The following is a 20,537-nucleotide window of genomic DNA, read 5'->3' as shown; positions in this document are numbered from 1 at the left end:
AACAGAAAGAGCTTAAGGAGATTGAGTGAATTTCTCAGATGTTAATTGTGTTGAATAATAGTTTCACTAAAGCATGCCAGAAACATCTCAAAACCTTTGGCATTTCTTAACACATTGAGGGCTTTTACAGTTCTGGTTATGCTTTTGGAACTAGATATAAAACTGTAAGTGAACACCAGGAGCAGCCTTATTATCTACCTAAACTCTCATCCAGCTGTGGCAGTAAATTAAATATTCCACTTGCCTTGAGAATTATAATAATAACAGCATTGTGCATTCCATAGTAATATATAGCATTCTATTCTATATTAATAACCCAATAAAAATCTGTTGCTCACTTTCAAATATGTTTCTGACTGAAAAATCCTTGACCTCAGTGTATATAACAAATGGTACATTCAGGTGATGTCCCAACATTACTATTCATGATTTGTACTTAAGTTAGGATCCAATGACAGCTAATGCATTCCTAGTAATATTGCTGGAATAATTAAGCCAGAGTACGAACTGTAAACCTTTTACTGTTAGCTTTGTATACAGGAAATAATACAGCCCATCCACCCGGCATTCCAAGTTTCCCTAAACAAAGGCTATTTACACTTTGAAGAGCTTTCTAAATCAGTATCAAACACAGTATTTGGAAAATATGTAACTGTACCATAAACAAGAAGTAAATCTTTTTTCTAAAACAACAATGATATCCTTAAACTCAAACAAAAATACAAGAGTTTTTGACTGTCCTAGGTATTATCTTCAAAAAGTTGTACATGGGCTGTGGAACTGCATGAATTTAATTGAACAGCTCCCCAATTGAAAGAATTTTAGCATAGTCAAGACAGTGAACTAAAAGAAATAATTGCTGTTACTGATATGTAACTACGTTAACTTGTGAGATTTCACAGACATAGGGATGTAAAATGCATTCAAAACCTCACCATTTAAAATGGTGAATCCACTTGAGTATTATGGTAGAGGGAGGGGTTTCTTTGCATGAAGAGTAAAGCTTTGGACAAAGGTAAATGTTGATATATTTATATTGTTTCCCTTTTTATGTTATTTATGTTTTAATGTAATGTTTTAATTATTACTCTGAATGGGGTCTGCGTCTCTCAGCATGTTCCAGTTAGAGAAACTCCGTAGAACAAATACAAAGCTTTCTATGGGTCAATAACTTAAGTGGATGGTTTACCACTGATCACAGATTCTTGGCCATTGTTTTCCATGCTTTTCATCCATTTCAGCTGAAAAGTACTGGTCCAAGATGTGTTTAGCTAGCTTCACTGTGTCAAAACAAAGCGAAAATTTAACATTGCATAACCTAGCCAAAATGAACCTGAAGCAGGTCTTCATTTTTTAACAAATCAACAACCTTAATATCTAATAATAGTAACTTAAGAATTTTTTTTTACACAAAGGTGCTCTAAATGCACAACTAAAACAAATCTAAACATTTTAGTATGCAAGTCCTTAGTATGCAGTGCCCATTTCTTTGTGAAGAGCTCAGCAACTTTTAGAAAAATCATGTGCATTCATTTTGATCAAGCAGCTATTTCAATCCTCCTGCTTCACTGTGGTGTGCAATTTGGATTATTGTAATCCTGCATTAACAATCACCATACTGATGTGCAAATAGCTATGTGATCTGCAAAACAAACTCTTGCCTGTGTCTGTTCATCCAATTAAGCACTTTTTTTTCTAGGTGAGAATATTATTTAGAAAAATGTGGCATTCTAAACATAACTGTTGAAATGTGCTTTGCTCTATCAATTTTGGTAAATGAACGGGAATAGAATTACATCATAGTACTTGAGTTAAATTAAGTCATGCCTGGAGTAAGCAGAAGTTGTAAGTAAGATTGGTGGTCAACTTAATTATTCAGAGCTGTGCAAGTTCTTGGATCAGATAGCATCAATTTTATACCTGTAGTAGCTCAATGCTATATTTAGACGTTACAAAATGTTGCATATACTGTTGTTTATTCCTCCACTTAAGCAGCTATCTCTACATTAATTGCAAACTTTAAGTGTGCATTGACTGTCTATAAGTCATTTATGTATGGGATGTGTTCATCTTTTTGTTCTAACTTTAACCCTTTCTTGAAGTTTGGCACTTCATTGCCCCTGATTCCCTCATTCAAAATACAAATCTTATGTATTAGTTCAGATGCTAATCTTATGTATTAGTCCACTATTAACATTGTGCTGGATTGATACTGACTACCTGGCCTAGCAAGTGGAAAAGTGAACAGGATACATGCCGCTGCCTTGTCATCATTGTATATTTTAGAACTTGGAACAGTACAACACAGAATCAGGTCTTCTGCCCATGGTGTTATGCCCAACTAATTAAGCTAATGACACTTAAACCCTTCTGGTTGCATGTTATCCATTCTCTGCAGATCTGTGTGTCTTTCTAAGAGCCTCTTAAATGCATCTGTTGTATCTGCATTCACCCAAGGCAGCATATTCCTTGCACCCACCACTCTGTGTCAAATCATCTGCTTTGCACATCTCCTTTGAGCTATTCCCCTCTGACCTTACATGCATGCTCTCTACTATTAGATGTTTCGACCCTGGGAAAAAGATTTTGGCAGTCTAGTCTCCCTTTGCTTCTCCTAATTTTATAAGCTACTGGTAGATTTTCACTCAGCCTCCGCTACTCCAGAGAAAACAATCCAAGTTTGTCCAACCTCTTTGTTGGCCCTCTGATTCAGGCTGCATCCTTGTAAACTTCTTTTGCCCCTCTCTATAGCCTCTGTATCCTTCCTATAATGGTCCAACCAAAAGTAAATACAGTACTCGAGATGTGGCCTAACTGAAGTTCTATAAAGCTGCAATATAAATTTCTGACTCTTGAACTCAGTACCTCGAATAATAAATGCAGGCATGACATATGCCTTCTTTACCACTTCATCAATTGGCGTGTCCACTTTCAGAGATCAGCGGACTTGAACCCCATGATCCCTCTGTACATCAATGTTGTTAAGGGTCTTGCCATTAACTGCGTACTTTCCCTTTACTTTTAATCTCTCAACATACAGCACCTCACACTTTTCCTGTTTAAATTCCATCTGGTATTTCTCCATCCATACCTGTAACTGATCTATATACCTTTGTATCCTTTGGCAATCTTCTACCCTATCCACAACACCACCAATCTTCATCCAAACTCCAAATTTAATGACCCCATATTTCAGATTTTCATACAATATATATAAGCAACAGCAGAGGTCCTCGTACACTAATCACAAAAACTTCAGCTGTAGTTATTTTACAAAATGTGGACTTGAAAATGTCATTGTCCTAGATGTTGTGGTTGTAAGAATAGCAAATCTTTCGTTTGTTCCATTATCATGAAACCGATGCAACTTTATGTGCATATATAAATCCTAAACATGCTGTTAGTGAAACTACTCCTCCAATAATTACATTGTTTGGCAGCCTTCTGGATATCAATTAATTGAGGAAAAGAATTATATATTTACAAACTAATTTCAATGTAAAATACCCTGAAAATGTTTTAATTGTGGAAGATTAAGATTGTTTTTAATGGAATACATTGCCACATCTTTGCCTACCAATTTCTGTGACCCTTTAAAAGAAATACAATGTGGATTATTTTTCCTTCAAGTAAATGTATTGCATTTAAATTGATCTTTTTAAAAATGTTGCTAATATTTCAGCTCTTGAATGTTTATCGTAATATACTTAATTGTCTTTGAATGCTTCAGTGATGACAACACAGCTGCAGCATTTTAGGCATCCATTGAGCCTGAATGTCAGTAAAGATAAGGCTATGCTACAGGGACCACTAGATTGTTTCAATCTAGGTTTCTTCAAGGTTAACATAAAACATTAGCCACTTTGCCACTAAACGCAAAATTGTAGACAAATGTTGTCTTTGTAGTTAGTTCTTTTCTGCAAGAAATAAGGTTCCAGTGTGCTCATATATAGGTTTAGATTTCAAGCTCAAGCATAGAATTTTGGGCAGCAGGCAGAATGAACCACCTGTTCCTTCATGTTGGCAGCTATATCCATAATCCAGAGACTGTTCTGATTGCCATGCCAACAACCAGTTGCATGCAAATAATAGTCATCATGCTACCAAAGCTGATCCTAGGGTGATGTGAAATCAGCTGAAGGCTGTAGGCCAGGTAATGGGGTGAGGATATTCAAAGTTCACAAGCCCCTATAAATACTGATGGTGGTATGCAGACAAGGCAGTGATTAATGTTGTATTGCCTCTGCTGTTCCATTTTTGCTGAGTCATAAAATTGGCCTTCATGTGAAGTGGATTATTTAATGACACAATGGCAGTTCTTTTGTCTATATTTTATCTTTTGATCAGGCAACTGGAGATTGGTCAGAAAATTCACTGAGGTCTGAATATGTGTAGCAATTAAACTTTAAAATTCAGATGCTTACAGGCTTTATATCCCCGAGTGAGCTAAAATGCATTTTCATCACTTAGTCTGAAACTGCTTCCAGTCCTCTCATAATTAACTCCTAAGGCTCGATTATGAAAGAGCAAATAAGGCTCCCTGATGGCTCAGGGAATTTATCTAATGAGTATTTAAACAGGATTGATTTCTGCTCTGAGCTGTGTGAACTTATCTTAGCCAAGCCAGTGAGAAGTGAGGCATCACAATTGGCATGGGGTTCCTAGTGTTGTGAGCAAAAGCCCTTGCTTCAGGAACTAGTGTTTGTGTACATTGGACTTGCTATATGATGCCCTTTTTGTGAACAATTTCAGTTGAGATGCTCCTGGCATACAGGAGGTTACTGTCACTCAAGGTCCGAAACTCATCAAAGTGTATTTATTTCTTTCAGGAATTAAACTAAAATAAAAATGATTAAAGAAGAAATAAGTAAAAAGTTCTCGGAACTGAAGGACCAAAGCATATATTTATGGTTGATGTTGCAGCACATTAGACTTTAAGGGGTTGTAAGTGCATTCAGTTATTGCCCTGCTGGAAATGTTGCATTTTCCAAGACATATCATTTTACTTACTAAATGCAGCAAATTAAGGCACTAATCATTACACAAATGCAGAGATCATAGTTTGGCACCTATATAACCAGGAAATAAGATACTTGACCTCTAAGTCCCTGGGAATTATGTAAGTCGATTGCAAAATGACAACCATTGTACTACAAAACAGGAAGGGATGATTTATATGAAGCCTTAAGCAATTGTGATAATGCTGACTGTGGCCAAAATTCTGAAGATTTAGAGAAAGGTCTCAGATGTGGCTGAACTGAAGCAAAATACAATTTGCACTGTTGCAAATTTTCTAACACAAAACTGTGAAGCTGCTTGTTCTGTCACCGGTAAAATGAATCCAGTACAAACCCACCTGATGATGCAAGACCAAACGCAAGAGGATTTATTCATTGTTAGGATGGAGCTGGTTGTGGTGTGGTTAAAGGAAGAGAATCCAGACATCCCACCCTGCAAAAACTCATTTCAGGGAGGTAGCACCATCAATTTGCGGGAGACTCCCAGAAGTTCCGGGAGAGGTGGGATGTCTGCAATAGAGTAGCACCTTAGCAGCTAGCCAGCGAGTTTAAATAATGTTAGCTATGCTAATGAACGAATGACACCTGTTAAACTCACCTCAACATGTCTTTCACAGTCTTAACCCATCATGGGCAATAGAAGAGTCACTGTTGCAAACAGTGCAGCGAGCAACACTGTCATTATTTTTGACCCCTATTAGGCATGGGTACACTTTAGTGTAGTCTGGGGTGACGTACGTTTTATATATATTTTTTGGAACACACTGCCATGGCGCACTCTCTCTTGCTCGCTCTCTCATGCTCTCGCTCGCTTGCTCACGCTCTCTCTCACTCTCACACTCTCTCTCTCTCTCTCTCTCGCTCGCTAGCTCTCAAAAAAATTGATTTCCAGGACATTGTATATAATTTGCAGGCATAAGGAAGCCACTATTAATATGAAGGAGACTCCCGGAACTTCCAGGAGAGGTGGGATGTCTGAGAATCTAGTCATACTGAATATTTAAATGTTCACTTTTTAACATTGTATGAGATTTGAATTTTATGTGGGTGTTCAATTTTGTGATCTTTTTACACTTGCAGAATTCGTAGAATTTTTCTATAAAGTATCAAGGGGTATGGATGGAGATCAGGAATACGATATTGTGACCAATTATCAGCCATGATTATATTGAATGTCGGGGAAGAGGCAACAAGCCAAATGGCTTATGCGTTCTATTTTGATTCTCATTTTCAGTATTATCATTTGAATTTTGTCTTGGAAAGGTAACAGAAGTTAGGAAAGTAAGAAAGTGTTGGAAACACTCAGTCTTTTCAAAAGAGAAAAAACTGGGTTAATGTTGAAGCCAGATAAGCTTATAACCAGTTATAAACCTGGTATTATTCTGAACTGTTTGTATCAGAACTGGCCAGTTGTACTGTAAGGATATGCATCTTTAATATTAATTCAGCTTTTCTTTCTCTACACACATACTGGCAACTTCACTGTGAAGCATGTTTTATTCTTCTTTGTCATCATTGTGGAACAACTTTACGTACAAAGCTGCACTGTAACATTACGATGTGTACGTTACCCTTGTAAAGTCAAAATGACAAGTATTTCCTTGGCCTCTCCCCTAAATATTTAGTGTAGCAATATGTGTATATTGTACTTATCTTCCAAAATTTGATTCTATAACTATAGTGGGAGTGAAACCCAATGCAGAGTCTCCACTATATCAGCTCAAACAATCCTATAAGAACCAATTTGTACCCCAGTTTGTGATATTCATATTTCACTTAAAAATCAATGCAAAATGCACATTAACAGTGCACTTGTTTCCTGACTGCATTTATTGTTTTAATCTTTATATTAACTCTGTTATGGGGGATTTCAACATGCAGGTAGACTGGGAAAATCAGGTTGGTACTGGTCCTCAAGAAAGGGAGTTTGTGGAGTGCCTCCAAGATGGATTCTTAGAGCAGCTTGTACTGGAGTCTACCAGGGAGAAGGCAATGCTGGATTTAGTGTTGTGTAATGAACCGGATTTGATAAGGGAACTCGAGGTAAAGGAGCCATTAGGAGGTAGTGACCATAATATGATAAGTTTTTATCTACAATTTGAGAGGGAGAAGGGAAAATCGGAAGTGTTAGTATTACAGTTGAACAGAGGGGACTATGGAGCCATGAGGGAGGAGCTGGCCAAAGTTGACTGGAAAGATACCCTAGCAGGGATGACAGTGGAACAACAATGGCAGGTATTTCTGGGAATAATACAGGATCAGTTCATTACAAAGAGGAAGAAAGATTCTAAGGGGAGTAAGGGGCGACCGTGGCTGACAAGGGAAGTCAAGGGCAGTGTAAAAATAAAAGAGAAGAAGTATAACATAGCAAAGTTGAACGGGAAGCCAGAGGATTGGGAAACTTTTAAAGAGCAACAGAGGATAACTAAAAAGGCAATACGGAGAGAAAAGATGAGATACGAAGGTAAGCTAGCCAAGAATATAAAGGAGGATAGTAAAAGCTTCTTTAGGTATGTGAAGAGGAAAAAATTAGTTAAGGCCAAAGTTGGGCCCTTGAAGACAGAAACGGGTGAATTTATTATGGGGAACAAGGAAATAGCAGATGAGTTGAACAGGTACTTTGGATCTGTCTTCACCAGGGAAGACACAATCTCCCAGATGTAACGAGGACCTAGAGTAATGGAGGAACTGAAGGAGATTCACATTAGGCAGAAAATGGTGTTGGATAGACTGATGGGACTGAAGGCTGATAAATCCCCAGCGCCTGATGGTCTGCACCGCAGGGTACTTAAGGAGGTGGCTCTAGAAATCGTAGACGCATTGGTAATCATTTTCAAATGTTCTATAGATTCAGGATCGGTTCCTGAGGACTGGAGGGTAGCTAATGTTATCCCACTTTTTAAGAAAGGAGGGAGAGAGAAAACAGGGAATAATAGACCAGTTAGTCTGACATCAGTGGTGGAGAATATTCTGGAGTCAATTATAAAAGATGAAATAGCGGCACATTTGGATAGTAGTAACAGGATTGGTCCGAGTCAGCATGGATTTATGAAGGGGAAATCATGCTTGACTATTCTTCTGGAATTTTTTGAGGATGTAACTATGAAAATGGACAAGGGAGAGCCAGTGGATGTAGTGTACCTGGACTTTCAGAAAGCCTTTGATAAGGACACAAGGACATTAGTGGGCAGAATTAGAGCACATGGTATTAGGGGTAGGGTACTGACATGGATAGAAAATTGGTTGGCAGACAGGAAACAATGAGCAGGGATTAACGAGTCCCTTTCAGAATGGCAGGCAGTGACTAATGGGGTACCACAAGGCTTGGTGCTGGGACCGCAGCTATTTACAATATACATTAATGATTTAAATGAAGGGATTAAAAGTAACATTAGCAAATTTGCAGATGACACAAAGCTGGGTGGCAGTGTGAAATGTGCGGAGGATGTTATGATAATGCAGGATGACTTGGACGGGTTGGGTGGGTGGGCAGATGCAGTTTAATGTGGATAAATGTGAGGTTATCCACTTTGGTGGCAAGAACAGGAAGGCTGATTACTATCTGAAAGGCGTCAAGTTAGGAAAAGGGGAAATACAACGAGATCTAGGTGTCCTTGTTCATCAGTCACTGAAAGTAAGCATGCAGGTACAGCAGGCAGTGAAGAAAGCTAATGGCATATTGGCCTTCATAACAAGGAGAGTTGAGTATAGGAGCAAAGAGGTCCTTCTGCAGTTGTACAGGGCCCTGGTGAGACCACACCTGGAGTATTGTGTACAGTTTTGGTCTCCAAATTTGAGGAAGAACATACTTGCTATTGAGGGAGTGCAGCATAGATTCACGAGGTTAATTCCTGGGATGGCGGTACTGTCATTTGTTGAAAGATTGGAGCAACTGGGCTTGTATACACTGGAATTTAGAAGGATGAGAGGGGATCTGATTGAAACATATAAGATTATTAAGGGATTGGACACGCTAGAGGCAGGAAACATGTTCCCAATGTTGGGGGAGTCCCAGGACCAGAGGCCACAGTTTGAGAATGAGGGGTAGGCCATTTAGAACAGAGTTGAGGAAAAATTTTTTCACCCAGAGAGTTGTAGATCTGTGGAATGCTCTGCCTCAGAAGGCAGTGGAGGCCAATTCTCTGGACGCTTTCAAGAAAGAGTTAGATAGAGCTCTTAATGATAGCGGAGTCAAGAGATATGGGGAGAAGGCAGGAACGGGGTACTGATTGTGGATGATCAGCCTTGATCACAGTGAATGGCAGTGCTGGCTTGAAGGGCCGAATGGCCTACTCCTGCACCTATTGTCTATTATCTTGCATTATGCTTTACTAAAACATACAAGTTCTCACCCATTTTTATATTGAGGAGAAATCAGTGTAACTGATGTAGCTCACCACGAGTTGCTTTTTAAAGCATTGCTTTCATGTTGCATGTTTGCTAAGACAGTTCAGATTTTCTCTTATCCTTATCAAGGATAAGAGTAATCATAGTTTTACTTGTTGCCTACTCCTCAAGGCGCTAAGTAATTCTTGGGTAATGCAGCTAAGATGGCTGTGAGAAGACAATATTTTGTCAAAGGGTGCATCACACCAGAGTCTGGTATTGTAACAAACATATTCTTCTCTGTGGAAAGACAATATCAGCAGGAGTTTTCCATGATTTTTCCCCCTTTCTAGGAATAAAGTTCAAGATTGTTGTCATCTGTCTGTGTATATATATACAGTGGCATGCAAAGGTTTGGGCACCCCGGTCAAAATTTCTGTTACTGTGAATAGTTAAGTGAGTAGAAGATGAACTAATCTCCAAGAGTCATAAAGTTAAAGATGAAACATACTTTTCAACATTTTAAGCAAGATTAGTGTATTATTTTTGTTTTGTACAGTTGTAGAGTGAGAAACAGGAAAGGAGCACCACGCAAAAGTTTGGGTACCCCAAGAGATTTGAGCTCTCAGGTAACTTTTACCAAGGTCTCAGACCTTAATTAGCTTGTTAGGGCTATGGCTTGTTCACAGTCATCGTTAGGAAAGGCCAGGTGATGCAAATTTCAAAGCTTTATAAATACCCTGACTTCTCAAACTTTGTCCCAACAATCAGCAGCCATGGGCTTCCCGGGCAGCTGCCTAGCACTCTGAAAATTAAAATAAATGATGTCCACAAAGCAGGAGAAGGCTATAAGAAGATAGCAAAGTGTTTTCAGGTAGCCGTTTCCTCAGTTCGTAATGTAATTAAGAAATGGCAGTTAACGGGAATGGTGGAGGTCAAGTTGAGGTCTGAAAGACCAAGAAAACTTTCCGAAAGAACTGCTCGTAGGATTGCTAGAAAGGCAAATCAAAACCCCCTATTGACTGCAAAAGACCTTCAGGAAGATTTAGCAGACTCTGGAGTGGTGGTGCACTGTTCTACTGTGCAGCGACACCTGCACAGATATGACCTTCATGGAAGAGTCATCAGAAGAAAACCTTTCCTGCGTCCTCACTAAGGAAAGGTTTTCTTCTGATGACTCTTCCATGAAGAGTCAGAAGTCTACAAAATTCAGTGTCAGAAGTTTGCAAAGGAACATCTAAACAAGCCTGATGCATTTTGGGAACAAGTCCTGTGGACTGATGAAGTTAAAATATAACTTTTTGGCTGCAGTGAGCAAAGGTATGTTTGGAGGAAAAAGGGTGCAGAATTTCATGAAAAGAACAACTCTCCAACTGTTAAACACGGGGGACAGTGTAATCGCGGGACTGTCGCAGCAGGAGGAGGAGTGAGGGGCTTGGGAGAGCGCTGAGTGTTGGGAAGCAGCTGAGGAGCTGAGGTGAGTGTGCTTTAAAAGGAGCGTGGAGGTCAACTGAAGGGTTAAACTGAAGGGTTGAAGAGTGTTGATTAGTTTATTAGAGGGAATGAGTACTTGAGGTAATTGGCAGGGACACATAAAAGGAGGGGTAACTGAAGAGGAACGGCCAGCGAGGAGTGGTTCAGGGTAGGAGTGGAGCTTTGAGGCTTTGGCTCGAGAGGCTTCGGCGAGCTGAGGACGAGCTTGCTCCCAGTGAGGTAAGGCTGGGTAAGTTCCTTTAAATTAATTTAATTAACTTAAGAGTAGGTAATGGAGGCAGCAGTCAGGGCAGTTGAGTGCTCCATATGCAGCATGTGGGAAGTCAGGGACAGCACAATTGTCCCTGATGACTACACCTGTAAAAGGTGCTTCCAGCTGCCCCTCTTGACAAACCGAGTTAGGGAATTGGAGCTGGATGATCTTCGGATCGTTCGTGAGGCAGAGGCATAAATAGACAGGAGTTTCAGGGAGACAGTCACCCCCAAAAGTCAGGAGGCAGGTAGCTGGGTGACTGTCAGAAGAGAGAATAGACAGAAAGAGCAGAGCACCCCTGTGGCTGTTCCCATCAACAATAAGTATACCGTTTTGAAAACTGTTGGTGGGGACGACCTACCAGGGACAAGTTGCAGTGGTCGCATCTCTGGCACCGAGTCTGGACCCTCAGCTCAGAAAGGAAGGAGGGAAAAGAGGAGAGCAGTAGTGATAGGGGATTCGATAGTTAGTTAGATAGATAAGAGGTTCTGTGGGAGAGATTGAGAATCCCAGATGATCTGTTGCCTCCCTGGTGCCAGGGTCCGCGATATCTCGGATCGAGTTCTCGGTATTCTCAGGAGAGAGTGTGAGCAGCCAAATGTCGTGGTCCATGTATGGACCAATGACGTGGATAGGAAGGAGGAGGAGGTCCTGCGAGGAGAGTTAGGGAGTTAAGTGTAAAGTTGAAGGATAGGACCTCCAGGGTTGCAATCTCAGGATTGCTATCCGTGCCACATACTCGTGAAGCTAGAAATAGGAAGATAATGCAGCTAAATATGTGGCTAAGGGGATAGTGCGGGAGGGAGGGCTTCATGTTTCTGGACAATTGGGCTTTGTTCCAGGGAAGGTGGGACCTGTTCTGACGGGACAGTTTGCACTTGAACTGGAGGGGGACTAACATCCTTGTGGGTAGATTTGCAAGTGCTGCTCCGGGAGGTTTAAACTAGATTTGCAGGGGGAGGGGAACCAGAATGATAGAGCAGATAGTGAGGTGGAGGAGGATACAGGTCATGCGATGACTTCATGTATAGACAGAAATCAAAGATTTGTACGTGATAGAAATGTTCTCAGGTGCATCTATTTCAATGCAAGGAGTATTGTAGGTAAGGCAGATGAACTTAGGATGTGGATTGGCACATTATTGCTATTAGTGAGACTTGGTTGCAGGAGGGGCAGGACTGGCAGCTTAATGTTCCAGGGTTCTGTTGTTTCAGACATGATAGAGGGGGAGGAGTGGCATTACTAGTCAGGGAAGATATCACAGCTGTGTGTAGACAGGACAGCCCGGAGGGCTCGTCTACAGAGGCCATATGGGTGGATCTGAGGAATGGGAAAGGTGTGACCACACTAATAGGGTTGTATTATAGACCACCCAATAGTCAGAGAGAATTGGAGGAGCAAATCTGTAGAGAGATAGCAGACCGATGTAAGAAACAGAAAGTTGTAATAGTAGGGGATTTTAAATTTCCACATATTGACTGGGAATCCCACACTGTGCAAGGGCTAGATGGCTTGGGGTTTGTCAAATGTGTTCAGGAAAGTTTTCTAAATCAATATATATAGAGGTACCTACGAGAGAGGAAGCAATACTTGATCTCCTATTAGGGAACCAGACAGGTCAGGTGACAGAAGTACAGTATGTGTAAGCGAACACTTTGGGTCCAGTGACCATAATGTCATTAGTTTCAAGTTAATTATGGATAAGGATAGGTCTGGTCCTCAAGTTGAGGTTCTAAATTAGAGATGGGCCAATTTTGTGGAAATGAGAAAGGATCTAGGAAGAGTGGATTGGGATAAGTTGTTTTCTGGCAAGAATGTGTTCAATAAGTGGAAAGCCTTGAAAAGCGAAATTTTGAGAGTGCAGAGTGTTCATGTTCCTGCTAGGATTAAGGGCAAAGTTAACAGGCATGGGGAACCTTGGTTTTCAAGGGATATTGGCGATCTGATTAAGAAAAAGAGAGAGGTATGCAGCAGGTATAGGCAACAAAGAACAAATGAGTTACTTGAAGAGTATAGAAAATGTAAGAAAATACTAAAGAAGGAAATCAGGAAGGCAAAAAAAAAGACGTGAGGTTGCTTTGGTAGATAATGTGAAGGTAAACCCGAAGGGTTTTTACAAGGATATTAAGAGTAAAAGGATAGTAAGGGACAAAATTGGTCCCCTAGAAGATCAGAGTGGTCATCTATGTGTGGAGCCTCACGAGATGGGGGAGATCTTAAACAGTTTCTTTTTTGCATTAGTATTTCCTAAGGAAACTGGCATAGTGTATATGGAAGGAAGGGAAACAAGCAGTAGTGTCGTGGAACATATGGAGATTAAAGAGGAGGTGGCACTTGCTGCCTTACAGCGAATAAAGGTAGATAAATCCCCCGGGCCTGACATAATATTTCCTCGGACCTTGAGAGAGACCAGTGTAGAAATTGCAGGGGCCCTGGCAGAAATATTTAAAATGTCCTTAGCCCCAGGTGCGGTGCCGGAAGATTGGAGGGTAGCTCACGTTGTTCCGTTGTTTAAAAAAGGCTCCAAAAGTAAACCAGGTAATTACAGGCTGGTAAGCCTGACATCAGTAGTAGGTAAATTATTGGAAGGTGTTCTGAGAGATCGGATATACAAGTATTTGGACAGCCAAGGGCTGATTAAGGATAGTCAGCATGGCTTTGTGCATGGTAAATCGTGTTTAACGAATCTTGTAGAGTTTTTCGAGGGGGTTACCGAGAAAGTAGATGAAGGAAAGGCTGTGGATGTTGTCTGCATGGATGTTAGTAAGGCCTTTGACAAGGTCCCACATGGGAGGTTAGTTCAGAAGGTTCAGACTCTAGGTATCCATGGAGAGGTTGTAAACTGGATTCGAAATTGGCTGTGTGGGAGAAGACAGAGAGTGGTAGTGGATGATTACTTCTCAGACTGGAGGCCTGTGACTAGTGGTGTGCCTCAGAGATCTGTGCTGGGACCATTGTTGTTTGTTGTCTATATCAATGATCTAGATGATAATGTGGTAAATTGGATCAGCAAGTTTGCTGCTGACACTAAGATTGGAGGCATTGTGGACAGTGAGGAAGGCTTTTAAAGCTTGCAGAGGGATCTGGACCAACTGGAAAAATGGGCCAGAAAATGGCAGATGGAATTTAATGCAGACGAGTGTGAGGTGTTGCATTTTGGAAGGACAAATCAAGGTAGGACATACACAGTAAATGGTAGGGCACTGAGGAGTGCGAAGGAACAAAGGGATCTGGGAGTTCAGATACATAATTCCCTGAAAGTGGCGTTAGTCCTGACAAAGGGTCTCGGCCTGAAACGTCGACTGTGCCTCTTCCTATAGATGCTGCCTGGCCTGCTGCGTTCACCAGCAACTTTGATGTATGTTGCTTGAATTTCCAGCATCTGCAGAATTCCTGTTGTTTCTGACTCATTTAATCAGTGGTTTGTATGCAGAGATTAGCAAAATGGATACAGTATGTGAACTGAGTATCCAAGGCGGAGACTGGGGGCAGCCTTGTAGGCTCCACAAACATTGGTATAGACCAGGTTTCATATATTCTCTCCTCTGGTTGCGAAATTGACATGCTGGTAGAACTTTGGCAGGACTGTTTTTAATTTGGCATGATTGAAGTCACCAACTGCAATAAAGAAACCATTGGGGTGAGTGGCCTCTAAGGTCACAGATTGTGCCATAGTGCTCCTGCAGTGCTTCCCCAGCAACAGCACAGAAGGTTATATAAACAGTAATAATCACAATGGCAGGGAACTCTCTCAGTAAGTTAGCAATGGGCTGTTTACTACCAAACCATTCACACACCAGTTTATTGACGGAGGCACACAAACTTCCTCTGCGGGTCTTACCATAGGTCACAGCACTTCTGTCCACTTGAAAGGAGATTAGGCCTTCTACTTGGATGGGCAAGTCTGAAATGGTGCCCTGGAGCCACATTTGTGTCAGGGCGAGTTTGCAGCAGTTCCTTATCTCCTACTAGTACAGGCACAGATGCAGGTAATCTCGCTTACTTTCTAGCATTTGGACGTTATGAGTCACATCGTCAGGAGTATGGGCCTGCAGTTATCCACTTTGTCTCGCATGAATACCAGCACACTTACTGGGCTTTTATGTCCTTGCACACAGGCTCTGATGTCCACTTCTCTGAGTAGCTAGTAGGCCACAGCACAATTCAGTGGCCCACTGTACATGTTAGGCCATAACTGAACAGCATCTTCATTATCCATTTCACTAGTGAGGGAGATTTGCAGAGTTTAGTGTTTTTTTTATGAGCAAAGTGCTTTTCAATCATAGAAAAGACCATTGATTGGAGCTGGAGAGGTCACTGTGACTATGCATGCTGCCATCTTGTAAAAGACTGCAGTTTCCTCAGACAACTCTTGAGTGTTCATTGCTGTTCGATATATACTCAGTGGCCACTTTATTGAGTATACCTGTACACCTGGTCGTTAATACAAATATCTAATAAGCCAATCATGTGGGAGCAACTCATTGTGTAAAAGCATACATACATGGTCAAGAGATTCAGTTGTTGTTCAGACCAAACATCAGAATGGGGAAGAAATGTGATCTAAGTGACTTTGACCGTGCAATGATTGCTGGTAACAGATGGGGGTGGTTTGAGTATCTCAGAAACTGCTGAACTCCTGTGGTTTTCTCTAACAACAGTCTCTAGAGTTGACAACAAATGGTGGGAAAAATAATAAAAAGCAGTTTTGTAGGTGAAAATGCCTTGTTAATTAAAGAGGTCAGAGAAGAATGGCTAGACTGATTCAAGCTGACAGGAAGGCAACAGTAACTCAAATGCTGCAACATGCTGTAATAGTGGTGTGAAGAAGAGCATTTCTGAATACATTGAAGTGTATGGGCTATAGAAGTAGAAGACCACAAACATACACTCAGTCAACACACACACAAAATGCTGAAGGAACTCAGCAGGCTAGGCAGCATCTATGGAAAAGAGTACAGTCAACATTATGGGCCAAGACTCTTCATCAGGACTGGATTTCCAGCATCTGCAGATTTTCTCTTGTTTGTAATTGAACATACACTCAATGCCCATTTTATTGGGTATAGGAAGTACTAATAAAGTGGCCACTCTGTGTATATACAGTACGTATATTAGAGGAATTCTGAAAATGCAATAGAACAAAGTACGAAGGATCCAAATCATCCCAACCACAATCTATTCCAGCTGCTACCATCCGGGAAGTAGTACCTCAGCATAAAAGCCAGGACCAACAGGCTCTGGGACAGCTCCTTCCACTAGGCCATCTGACTGATGAACTCACGCTGATTTAAGTGTATTCTATGTTACATTAACTGTTCTATTTATTATAAATTATTATAAATAACTATGATTGCACATAGCACATTTAGATGGAGACATAACAAAGATTTTTACTCCCCATGTATGTGAAGGATGTAAGAAATAAAGAAATAAAGTCAATTCAATTCAATTCAATATAATCAAAGAATAGCATAGCAGACAGGAGAGGCCAAATTGCTGCCTGCTAATTCTATTTTTATATTTTTCTTTCGTCATTATGAAATCCCAGGCCAGAATAAGTTACCTCAAGTCATTTAGAGTAATTGAAAGTAAGAATTCACATAATTTCTGGTAAAAGATTTTTTAGATACCGTATATAATATTAAAAACAAGTTCAGAAACTCAAAAGTGACATACCTATGACAGCCTTCTTGTTAAAATGAGTCTTTTTCTATCTAATGAATTTCATTTGGGATTTGCTGAATTTGAGTATGTGGGCAAACCTTTAGTCTGTTATTTTACATGTAATCTTATTCAATAGAAGTATCTCTGTCACTGTTTGTACTTTCTCAGTGTGAAGCCGGTGTTTCTATGGCAGTGTTGTATCAGACAGTGTGGTGGGAAAGTGGTTAAGACTTTGCAAGACTTCAATGAAAATATGTGTTTGTGTGTGATTTGTTTACATTTCCTATTGCATTTGTTCACTTTGATCTTGTGTTGTTAACTTTTTTTCCCTCTTTGTAGGATGGCACAGTGTTTGACGGCAGGCCAATTGAATCGCTGTCTCTAATAGATGCTGTGATGCCTGATGTTGTACAGACTAGACAGCAAGCATTCAGAGATAAACTGGCACAACAGCAGCAAGCAGCAGCTGCATCTTCAGCTCCACAGCAAACAACACCAAAGAATGGAGAAGCCACTGTTAATGGGGAGGAAAATGGGGCACACACTATCACAAGTAAGTATCGCAGGATACTTATTCATCTAAAAATTGGAACATTTAGTTGCTAACACTAAGGAATTATTTCTGTTTGTAATTTCCAGGAATGGTAAATTTAAGGATATGATACGTTTAAAAATTACAACTAGATATGTAGAAGTGACTGTTGTAGAATTATCTGCCATTCTTAATTGGAATTTTATTATTTTATTTTAGATATATATGCATTAGCCCTTATACACTTCTTGAGGCCCATTACTTCTAAATAGCGTATTCTAAGAATATTTATAGAATATTTTATTGTTACTATTTGGAATTGTGTTTATTTATTAAACATCAGTATAACTAATTATATAACTATATGTTAGTATGCCATTGACATTTCACCTTCCCATTGCCTTGGTAAGCAGCTAGCAGAGTCATCACTTTGACATGTATATGTGTATACAACCTATGGAGGTATATAGTTTGTAGAAATTTTACAAATCAATCATTTATAGCTATACTAAAGAGTCCAATTAGAACTTAGTTTGATGCTCATCTTGTTTTTTCTAGAAGTATCACAAATTCAATACAATTATTAAATATAAATTGATTTGGACAAATTTTATATTTCCATCCTTCCTAAATATAACTCATTTCTGAACTATGCGGCTGGATGCCTTCTTTAGGTTCTGCATTCCAGAGATGCAAAGTATTAGTATAGGAGGCCAGCAATGCAGACCCCCCTCCCCACCCACCCACTAGAGCAAAGCTGTTCCCCTATGTCTCAGACGGCATTAAAAAAACTGCTGGTGGTTCTGTGGTAATCCATGTTGGGAGAGAAAATCACACAAGTTGGGCATGGGGCATTGCTCAGATTCTGGTTCTCCAGATGCAGACCTACTTAAGCTGAGGACATGAGCTCTCAGTATCTACACCTGATTCTATGCTCGGGACCATGCTGACTTAGGATATGGGTCTGAAGGGGCCAACACAGGGGACTGAAACGAGGAGGGAATTAAACAAAAGGGTGTAGACAAGATTTTTTGTGTGTGTGCATGTGTATACTGTGTGCTGTGATCCAAGTACATGCATATATGTTTGGAATGTATGAGCGCATGCATGTGTGCCAATTAATGAACTCCATACAGGTGATAATGCTCTGCAGCAGAGATATTTCTCCAGTTGTCTCAGAACTTCTTGCCTGTGGATCAAGACCTTACTATGGTCATGCTGTATCATAGCTGATTTATAATGACTATCAGTGCTAAAAAGATTCATGCCTAGCATCTTTCACTCCTCAGAACTGACATGGAACCAAACATGCTTGACTCTGAGAAGCTGCCTAAGAATCTGAGGCTTGAAGATACATATGTCAACCAAGAAACATAAAATTTACATTTCCACCGCCAGTTGGTCACTAAAATCCCAAAGCATTTTTACCTTTTTGCAGCTAATAAATAGTGCTGCTAATTTTAGTATCCCTGCTGTTGCTGTAGTTTTCAGCTGATTCAATACAAAATGGAAATTGAATCTGTTCTCTTGGAATTTCAGCTGTGCGCTGGTACACATTTAACCATTGTAGGAGATAATTTTGAAACTTAAAAGATGCATCGTAAATAAAAGAATAAATTATTGTTAAAGCAACATTACTGTTTCCAGTGACTGCAGAATATAATAGATCTTTACCATGGCTAGGTTTGCCTTCATTAATCAAGCTAAGATTTAAAATAATTTTTTTCTAAGTGTCTAATACTTGAAATGTGTTTTTTTATATATAGATAATCATTCTGATGCTATGGAAATAGATGGAGATGTTGAAATTCCTTCAAACAAATCCACAGTCTTAAGGGGTCATGAATCGGAAGTATTCATTTGTGCCTGGAACCCTGTCAGTGATCTTTTGGCATCAGGGTAGGTATTGCATAAGATATAGGATTGGACTGAAATATAAATGATATAAAAAGATACGGATAAGTCTTTTGTCCTGACATCAGAAGCACAGTTCTCATCTTTCTCATCTCTCAGATAGCTAGAACTATGATGTGTTTGTTTATATTCTAAAACTTTTCTATGCTGGGTTTCTATGTGCTCCAACCAAAGAGACACAAAGTTCTCAGTGCCACTGAAAATGTTCTTTCACCACTTTGAGATAATACAGGCCAGTGGGAATGTTATACTTTTTGAGCTGGCTCTGAGAACAACCTCAAATCATTTCTCTCCAACTCATAACCTCTTCCCTGGATGGTATTCAAATTAAGGTGTTTGCAGTCTGGATCCTGGCCTGGAATGACATGGTCTGCCTCTCAGAATTGACTGAATACAGTAGGGGTTTCAGTGCTGGTGTTAGCTGCCTGGGAGAAGACGTTGATGTTGTTTTATCGCAAACAAGAGAAAATCTGCAGATGCTGGAAATCCAAGCAACACACTGGAGGAACTCAGAATACTGGAAAAACTCAACAGGCCAGGCAGAAAAGGTACAGTCGACGTTTCGGGCTGAGGCCCTTCAGCAGGACTCCTCCAGGGTCTCGCTGAAGGGTCCTGCAGAAGGGTCTTGACCCAAACTGTCTACTGTACTCTTTTCCATAGATGCTGCCTGGCCTGCTGAATTCCTCCAGCATTGTTTTACAAACCCCATTTCCAGAAAAGTTGGGATATTTTCCAAAATGCAATAAAAACTAAAATCTGATATGTTAATTCACGTGAACCTTTATTTAACTGACAAAAGTACAAAGAAAAGATTTTCAATAGTTTTACTGACCAACTTAATTGTATTTTGTAAACATACACAAGTTTAGAATTTGATGGCTGCAACACACTCAACAAAAGTTGGGACAGAGGCATGTTATATCATCTTTCCTTTTAATAACAGTTTTTAATCGTTTTGGAACTGAGGATACTAATTGTAGTAGATTTGCAAGTGGAAATTTTGTCCATTCTTGCTTGATATAAGACTTCAGCTGCTCAACAGTCTGTGGTCTCTGTTGTCTGATTCTCCTCTTCATGATGCGCCATACGTTTTCAATAGGAGATAGATCTGGACTGGCAGCAGGCCAGTCAAGCACACGCACTCTGTGTCTACAAAGCCACGCTGCTGTAGCCCGTGCAGAATGTGGTCTGGCATTGTCCTGCTGAAATAAGCATGGACGTCCCGGGAAGAGACGTCGCCTTGATGGCAACATATGTCTCTCTAAAATCCTAATATACGCCTCAGAGTCAGTGGTACTTTCACATACATGAAACTCACCCATGCCATGGACAC

General features: G+C 40.2%; 1 protein-coding gene across 8 annotated transcripts in view; it reads left to right on the top strand.

Annotated features, from left to right (window-relative positions):
* The window catches only part of LOC134349699 (F-box-like/WD repeat-containing protein TBL1X), a 396,148-nt gene that overhangs the window by 336,746 nt on the left and 38,865 nt on the right, over positions 1 to 20,537 (top strand). For all 8 annotated transcript variants that reach the window (XM_063054425.1, XM_063054418.1, XM_063054419.1 and 5 more), the window contains 2 exons: positions 17,098 to 17,311; positions 19,057 to 19,189. In XM_063054425.1, coding sequence (XP_062910495.1) covers positions 17,098 to 17,311; positions 19,057 to 19,189 — 347 coding nt within the window. The remainder of the gene's footprint in view (positions 1 to 17,097; positions 17,312 to 19,056; positions 19,190 to 20,537) is intronic.

This window comes from Mobula hypostoma, chromosome 7, assembly GCF_963921235.1.
Source record: "Mobula hypostoma chromosome 7, sMobHyp1.1, whole genome shotgun sequence".
Taxonomy (NCBI): Eukaryota; Metazoa; Chordata; class Chondrichthyes; order Myliobatiformes; family Myliobatidae; genus Mobula; species Mobula hypostoma.
This window is presented reverse-complemented; position numbering and strand designations above follow the sequence as displayed.